The 8,530-nt window shown below is 43.7% G+C and overlaps 2 protein-coding genes across 2 annotated transcripts; one reads left to right on the top strand and one right to left on the bottom strand.

Moving 5' to 3' along the window:
* LOC112275905 (dihydropyrimidine dehydrogenase (NADP(+)), chloroplastic) lies at nucleotides 1–4,028 on the top strand. Its single transcript, XM_024506647.2, has 9 exons — nucleotides 1–253; nucleotides 787–944; nucleotides 1,357–1,543; nucleotides 1,801–2,064; nucleotides 2,387–2,557; nucleotides 2,729–2,841; nucleotides 2,986–3,172; nucleotides 3,333–3,442; nucleotides 3,538–4,028. The coding sequence occupies exons 2-9, from the start codon at nucleotides 847–849 to the stop codon at nucleotides 3,692–3,694; spliced, it is 1,287 nt and encodes a 428-aa protein (XP_024362415.1). The 5' UTR covers nucleotides 1–253; nucleotides 787–846; the 3' UTR covers nucleotides 3,695–4,028.
* Nucleotides 4,029–4,109: 81 nt separating this feature from the next.
* Nucleotides 4,110–7,027, bottom strand: LOC112275904 (phospholipase A1-II 1). The gene is made up of 2 exons (XM_024506646.3): nucleotides 5,022–7,027; nucleotides 4,110–4,918 (listed from the first exon to the last, which is right to left on the bottom strand). The coding sequence occupies exons 1-2, from the start codon at nucleotides 6,198–6,200 to the stop codon at nucleotides 4,253–4,255; spliced, it is 1,845 nt and encodes a 614-aa protein (XP_024362414.1). The 5' UTR covers nucleotides 6,201–7,027; the 3' UTR covers nucleotides 4,110–4,252.
* Nucleotides 7,028–8,530: the final 1,503 nt, after the last annotated feature.

Here is an 8,530-nt window from a genome sequence, read left to right as displayed (position 1 = left end):
ATTCCCTTCCCCTTCCCCTCTTTCACACTACCTTGGGTACTGTCTCCTCTCCAGTCTTCCTCTTCACTCCCTTTGCTACCTTCTTCCTCTTCCGAGGTTGCCAATTCCGTGATCGATTCCCTACACGGTGATTGATGTCCAGTCGAGAGTGATCCGCCGCAGGAATTTGTTCCGGGAGTTCTGCTCGGAGGATTTGAGAGTGCATTGTGTTGAGTGGATGTGGGGAACGCTTCGTGGGTCTTAGAGAACTGGGGTGAGTTGGATCTGTATGTGTGGTTTGCTTCCATTTGTGACTCAGGACGAGTCTGATTATGTTGTCAGTTGTCTCGGGGTTCGGTGAATTGTGTCGTGTTTTTGGGTTGATCACGGTGTTGGAACGGCCAATGCTGCGAAGAAGTGGTGATATATGTTGTGGATTGTGTTGGGAATTCTTGTGTGTTTGTACTGAAATGTTTGTTTGTTTGTTTGTTTTGTTTTGTTTTGTTTTTTCTTTTTCTTTTTCAAAGTCTAGTTGGAAGGACGTTGTTCATAGGGAGGTGGCTTAGAATACTTCTGTGATAAGACTCTCTGAGTTGTCTTGAATTTTTACGTTGAAACTTTTTTGGATTCTTATTAGAGGTTTCTTTTCCGTGGAAAGATATCCCCTAGTGATTCTTTTACCGAATTTGTGTACCTGGTTGAGAACATAGGTAGCTATTAGCTTCTCCCTCAATTAATCCCTGACCTGCCAGGTGATGGATTTTTCGTCGAGTCTATTTCTGAATCGTGTGCTTTTGCTTTATGAAGAGGCTGGGTGGAGTAAGTTCTGCGATCTGAGATATTCTGGGGAATCGCGTGTGAATATTTATGGCGGGATTCATCGATGTCCTGCGCTTAGGCGCATTGGATCAAGCAGTAGCAAGTTCCGCGGAGCTTTATGGTCGTTCTCGGCAGCACGATCTTAGGTACATTGCACTTTATTTGCTACCCTAATTTCTCTGGCATCGGCACAGTTTTGGCAGTTCAAGCAGAGTAGCCCCGTCTATCAGCTGATTCCGCAATGCTAGTTTGAGGTGAATGTGTGAAGTGGTCGGTAAGTATGTTTTCAGATCTGAGAGAATTAGGTCTTAGTTCAAACATTTCACCTTATTCCAATTGTGGAATGTGTAGGAATTCAAATTGATGTGTCTAGATTAACGAAAGGATGCAAGACCTTATCCAATCGTGATATCTATCAACTCAAATTGTTTTACAGTACGGTCTATGCCCTGCAATGACTTAGAATTTTTGCTCCATTTAGAATGACTATTCACAAGTAGGAACTTGAGAAACTACCTGTATCTGTGTTGAGAAGCGCATTTTGGTTGGTTGGTGCAGATGTGGATCACCTCGGAGGCAGCGCGTAATGGTGCGTGCCGCAGCGGAGGGTCCAGATTTGAGTGTCACCGTAAATGGTTTAAAATTTGCGAACCCATTTGTTATTGGATCAGGACCTCCAGGTACCAATTACACTGTCATGAAGCGTGCATTCGAAGAAGGATGGGGCGGTGTTATTGCTAAAACAGTATGTGTTCTTCACTTCTGTTCTATTTATGTAAAAGTTTCACTAGCTTAGGGTTTGCAATACCTTTTATTGTAAGGAAATTAAGGTAACAGAACGTTCTTGCTAGTTGCATCTTGTTTAAGGTTTTCTATTTTAGTCTTCGTCATTCCTTCTGATAACATTTTTGAAACTCAGATTAGGCAGGGTTAGATTTTTGCACAATGATTCCGTAAGTTCGAAGGGTTTTCACTGCTGAGCTTGTGCCTGTTGATGTACAGGTGTCGCTAGATTCATCCAAGGTGGTGAATGTGACCCCACGCTACGCAAGACTTAAGGCATCTGGAGCCCCCGGAACCAAACCCGAGGTCATCGGATGGCAGAATATTGAGCTAATCAGTGACCGCCCTTTTGAGACTATGCTTGCAGAGATGAAGCAGCTAAAGGAGGAGTTCCCTGACCGTATCCTCATTGCATCTATTATGGAGGAGTATAACCGTGATGCCTGGGAGGAGATCATTGAGCGTGTCGAAGAAGCGGGTGTGGTATGTCGTAACTTCACCCCCGATGTATATTTCCTTCTGCTGTTTTAGAAGCAATTTCGATGCTTACCGCTCACTCGGCATTTTCAAGTCTGGTTTTTCTCTGCGAAGAAGGAATGTCATTTGTTCTCATTTTCTGAATAATTCAAAGACTGTCAAATTCTAGATATTCGCAGAGTAGTTTTGCTGGAACATGACTGGAGTCCAAGTGCTACATCCACTAGAAATATTGTAGGATTATTTATTAGTGTAGAATATTGACCTTTAGAGTCTAAGCGTATCGTCAATCTGCATCTCGATGACTTGGCACCGAATAATTTGGCAGGATGCTTTTGAGATAAACTTTTCGTGTCCTCATGGGATGCCGGAGAGAAAGATGGGTATGGCCATGGGACAAGATTGTTCTGTTCTGGAAGAGGTTTGCGGCTGGATCAATGCAAAGGCTACTATACCAGTTTGGGCTAAGATGACGCCCAACATCACAGACATTACTCAGGTTTTTCTTGGCACACATTTGATCATCTTTAACTGTAGTTTTCATGTCATGCATTACGATTAAGGAAGGTCCATGGCATTTGTCTACGTTTTGACACGAGTTAAAAAATTTGATGCTATTTCACTCAGTCTTTTAAAACTTTATGCTTTTGTGGGTGTTTGGGTAGGACAGCCAGCACGCACAGCTCTGAGATCAGGTTGTGAGGGAGTGGCAGCAATAAATACAATCATGAGTGTCATGGGTATCAACCTTGACACTTTGCGACCCGAGCCGTGTGTTGAGGGGTAAGGACCATTCTCCTAATTCTTTGTGGATAACGTTTTGCTGACAGCTTTACACGGTTCTGGTGAATGAAATCCATTTCATGCTTTAACATTTCATTCACTACTCAAAAAATAATGGCATCTTCGTGAATATCTTCTTGGCAGTTACTCAACACCTGGTGGCTATTCATGCAAAGCTGTACGGCCAATTGCGCTTGCAAAGGTTATGTCTATTGCTCAAATGATGAAGACTGAGTTTCCCGGTCAAGATAGATCCCTGTCTGGTATTGGCGGAGTGGAGAGTGGCAGTCATGCTGCCGAGTTCATACTTCTTGGCGCCAGCACCGTACAAGTTAGTACTGAATCACGTCTGCATTTAGTAGCAACAGTTTCCTTTATCCATCTTTTGTGTGCTTTTAATTACTCGCTTGCCTAGACCATAGCATTGAAGGCGCAAAGATGAAGCTGAATAATCCGCTAAACACGTGCATAACTGTCTTGCACATGAACAGGTATGTACTGGTGTTATGCTGCACGGCTATGGCCATGTCAAGACAATGTGTACAGAACTACAAGCGTTCATGGACAAACATGGTTTCATATCTATTGAAGATTTTCGGGGGTATGTCAATTCATTAATCACCTTCTATGCCTTCGCTGTGTTTTCCTTGGTTCTTCGAGTAATGTGTTCATTAACAACATCTTTTATGGCTGCAGGGCCTCTTTGGGGTATTTCACTACGCATGCCGATTTAGTGCAACGACAGAAAGAGGCCGTTAAGATTAAAAAGAAGCAGCGGAAGGGTTTGTCCTCCGACAAGGATTGGACAGGGGAGGGCTTTGTCGCGGAGACTGAAACTATGGTCTCCAACTAAGGAGTTCAGCTTCCATTGAAGCTGTGAATGTGGACGTTGGGCTACAAGTCATTCATTAGCAACTGCTAAAGCATTACATCCGTTGCTACGTTGATGAAATCTGTGATTTAGTGTAAAGATGTTTGTCAGGTTTAGAACAGAGGAGGCGGATTATTTACAGTCAAGAACTAGGATCATTGTCACATTTCTAGTTCACAGGCATAGTAAGTCATTATTCCAATGCAGTGATGTATGTGTCTTACACGGTTCAACATCTTATCCGAAGGGTGGAGAATTTCCATACCTGTGTTACACTGAAAATTGGACGTTTGAATATAGTCATAATTTTCTCCAATTGAAGAGATTTGTAGACATGGTGTATAATGGCTAATCGATAGATTGTCGTAAAGTCGTGTGGGGAATACGTGTACGTGCGCCTTGGGAATATATCTAACTAATTTTTATTCAATTAAATCAGTTGCGTATTCAAATTGAAAATCTATTCTATAAGTATATCGTTAATATTTCTTTTTTTCGATACTTTCCAAAGTATTTTTCACCTTTGGTATTCCTAAATTATCACACAAACCCCTCTCGGTTATCAAGAGACGGCAAATCTTCTAGAGGTCGATCAGGCTCAATCCACTTCCCCTCACTTGACAACACCAAACCCATGTTTTCAGACTGCCACCAGTGCCCTGGAATACAATACTCTTTTTTCAGGATATCCGAATATTTGTTGAGCAGGGCATAGTCCCGCCCTGTCATGAGCTTAAACTCTTTCGACTTGGACCCCTGGTGGCCATCAATGTGGTGCAAGTAACCCTCCAAGCTGTGCCAGTCAACGGGATCCCTAGTCCGCTTCATATATGTCGACAGCTTGTGATTCACTTGTAACTCCACGCCTACATGTCGGTAAGCGTCGCTCCACGGAGGGTGAATTCCACCAATGGCCTTTGGCACCACGTCGTGAACATTCACAACCCTGAGCGCCTTCAGGTCAAGCTCCTCGAACCTCTTTTTGAAGATAGCGTCGCCAATGCGGGGACTGCCGAATGAGAATACCGTGACGGGAATGATCTCCGAATCATTACCATTTTGGCTTGGCAACTTATTCAATCCCTTCTCCGCGACTTCGTACGCGGTAAGGATGGCTAGTGCTCCTCCGAGACTGTGACCTGTTATGGTGATGCTCAGCGTCTCGCCCTTGTAAAGTGTCACCAACCTCGACAACTCCCGTATGACCTGTGAACAAATCGTAGCATTATGTTCAATCTCTATTGACATTTAAAGAGATCCGCGAACCTGGAAACAAAGGACTAGTGAAGGTAAACAATACGCTACAAACCTGCTCCGAGGCGCTTTTCTGATTGAACTGCGACGACGACCGCTTGCACGTGTACAAGCTCCAGAACCCCTTCTCCACTTTGGGTTTCAGAATCGCGGGCTTGGAATTTCCTTCACATCCTGCTTGTGGATCCGGCGCAAGTGTCATGGGCGCCAATTGAATCTGCGCATCGACCAACCACTCAATGGTCTCCATCGTCCCTCGCCACGACACCACAATATCCCGCCTCCCTAACCTCTGGATTTCCTTCGGGTCCACAGCAACTGCAACAAACCCCATCCAATTGGATTGCACATCCCATCTCGTCGAGGACAGAGAAGATTGTATCACTCCCGGGAGCGGATTCTCGCATGTCACGTACAGGTACCTCGTTACCTGGTAGCCCGTATCCGGTTTTTGCAGCTTTTCAAAGACATTTTGCTTAGAGTATTTCGCGCTCCCCGCGTACTTCGACCATTGTTTGTCCTCAAAATTGTCATAGCACATCTGAGCGAAATCCCCATACCGGAGCAACTCCCTGCGGAGATCCTCATCCAAAGGATCCAAAAGCCCATCCCAGTTATTCAAACCTTGAATCTCTCGCCACCGAATCGCGAGAGGGATCCTTGAAACTTCGACCTCCGATTGGGACGATCCACTTCGATCGCTTGTTTCGAAGTCTGAGCTGCTAAACTTGGAGCTCTGAAAGATCCCCAAACTCGTGTAGTGGAGGCTCCCTCCTTCCCGAGATCCTATTCGATCGAGAGCCACGGATTCGCCCGAATGGATGTGGGAATCCGGCTGAGTAGACACGGGATCCGTGATGGGACTCAGACTCTTCCTAGAATCGGTAAGCTTCCCCGAGCGCGTCTGCCACAGATCCCCGAGCTTCCAGTCCCACTTCAGCCTTGCCGAGGCGGTCTTTTTGAGGCTTGTAGTGCTCTTGGTGGTGGATGGCGAACCCTCGTCTACGCTACACTGCTTATCTACGGAGTTGTTTGAGAAGATGGAGAACATAGAGTTGTGTCGCCTATGTCGTCGATCTTTCGATGCTTTGGACAACACAGACGGATCAGACTGCGCGCTGACGAGACTCGTGCCTTGCGGCATTCGAGGTAGAGAAGAATTTATCTCAACAGCATCCTCGTGCTCTGTGATGTTAGAGTTGGACGGCGTTACCGCCGCGCTCCCGTATCCCATCACCTTTATCTGCTCGATTAACTTTACAACCTGATTGCAAAAACTAAACTCTACACTACTGGGATCTGTACAAGCATGCCCTGGAGCTGTGTGCGAGTTGAACGTAGCACAGACTGGGAGATTCGAATGTGCTTGACGACACGCACTGAACTAAACCACTAAGTTAAGCACGAAAGACTACTTGCTCTTCTCGAGCCCTTACGTCGAGCCCCTCGTTTGACGACTTTACAAGGAACTGCAGGCGTCGACGACGGGCCGCAACTGATTCTTTGCGCGCTGTCAACCTGTATTCAAAGCTACCTAGACCAAATGAAAGGACTTTCTACACTAGTTTACTCTTGATTCGCAATTCAACTTTCCCGTTCCGCTCAATATTCACCTTCTTACACTCGGAATGAAGCTCTTGGATGTTAATAGCATCTTGGGTGCGTCTTGGAGGTTGTGTCGTCAATAGAAATCTGGCTGAATGGCTGCGTATTGGTAAGTTGGAACACTCATCACGCTACCCAAATTCACAATCCAAGTGACAGCATGCGATACCTAAACATTACCTAAACAGTGAGCGATCATTCAGTGATATAAAGCAGAGGCTACTTTGCTCTAATCACGACACAATGCGATCCGTGTAAGCTCAATCAGGCCCCACCTCACCAGAGTTTCCAGCACGGAACCCCAAAACAAACAACTATTGGATGTTGAGGATAGAACAAGCAACCTTTTTTCGCTGCACGTCGAATTCCTACCGCCTGCAGCATCTGCTGGCATGCGCGCCTCCCCAAACGTGGGCTGCAAGATTCTTACACCCTTAACTCCTGAGTGAAAGTCTTGCAGACTTGATTGACCTAACAGACTAGCTGCTGGCTTTCCACGAACGCGGTAATCGACTTTGTTCGTCGAGTTTCTATGGTAGGCATGAACGGATTGAATCCTCCACAAAACCAGGTGGGCAGGCAGAAATCGTTCACAATGCTGGTGCGAGGATTTGCATTGCGAGGAAGGGTGTCAGGAGACGAGAAAGCACTTTCATCTAACTTAGATTCAATGCAACTGATTGAACAGTAGAGTGCTTATCTTCACGTACCCATGTGAGCGAGGATCAAATTTAGATCCGAAGTGAAGACACGTTTTCAATAGAACTAACTACTAAAAGCCTGCGACCCAAATATGAGAAAAATAACAAACCATCCACGATTTGATTACAAGTAAGAACACGCCATCTAGAAAACGCGTCCTTGCCGTCTCTTCTGATGAAAGTCTTCAGGTAATGCAAGATTAGAAGTTAATCTGCTGATGTTCATTACTAAACAGAGGAAGAACTTCTTCCTTCCACGTTTGTCTAGCCCACAACACGGCAGAGAGACTGACAGCAATTCACTAACGAGATGCACTATTTATCTCTGAAAAATAATATATATATATATATATATATATATATATATTTTAAGACATAGCGGATACAGACAACATAGATGGAGAGTCGAGAACGAAAGCCACGGAAGTGCTTATCAATCCAGGTGGGACCAAAAGCTCACCAAGGTATCACAATTTTCTGAACTAGAACACTCTCCAATGGCAAAGAAGGAGGGCTTACACTCTTTCCAAACTCTAACAAAGCTTCGGACAGGTGCAAGAGGTCCGCCGACATCTGTCAATTGTGCTTTTGATGGGTGATATCCACTGCGAGGTGGTTTGTCTGCTTTTACTCCTCGTAATCCATAACCTTTGGGAATTCAGGGATATCAACAACAACAACAACTGGTGGACAGGATTCAAAACTCGTCACTTGTTCACCCAATGATAGATGACTAAATGGCACGTGGATACTCACACAATACTATTCTATGACTTATGTATGTATATAATCAAAGAAAAAATTAAAAACAAATACTTTTTGCAATGGTTCTATGAGATGAGACTTGATTTTGTATAATATATATATATATATATATATATATATGTATATGTATGTATGCCATTTTGGCTTCTAAAAGTTTGTTTTTATAACCACCAATTTAATAGGTCGAGTTGTATTACCAAGACTAGCAATGCTCTTAATCAAAACTCTATTTTGGCCACATACAATCTACAAAACATGTTTACCTCCATGGCTATTGGTTTTGGTTCTAGTAAGAAATTAGTATGTTTCTTCATTTTCTAAGGTTAAAATATATAATATAACTTTGATATAAAAATAATAGATAGAATATAATCTTTTAGTATTAAAGACAATCAATGAGAGCTTATTATAATTTGATTCAACATTTGATTTGAAAGATATTTTTATATAAGTAATAAGTAATAATTATTAAAAAAATTATTTGTGAAATTAA

The sequence above is a fragment of the Physcomitrium patens genome, chromosome 23 (genome assembly GCF_059467195.1).
Source record: "Physcomitrium patens ecotype Gransden chromosome 23, ASM5946719v1, whole genome shotgun sequence".
Classification (NCBI taxonomy): Eukaryota; Viridiplantae; Streptophyta; class Bryopsida; order Funariales; family Funariaceae; genus Physcomitrium; species Physcomitrium patens.
Note: the sequence above shows the minus strand (reverse complement) of the source record. Positions and strands in the feature narration are given on the sequence as shown.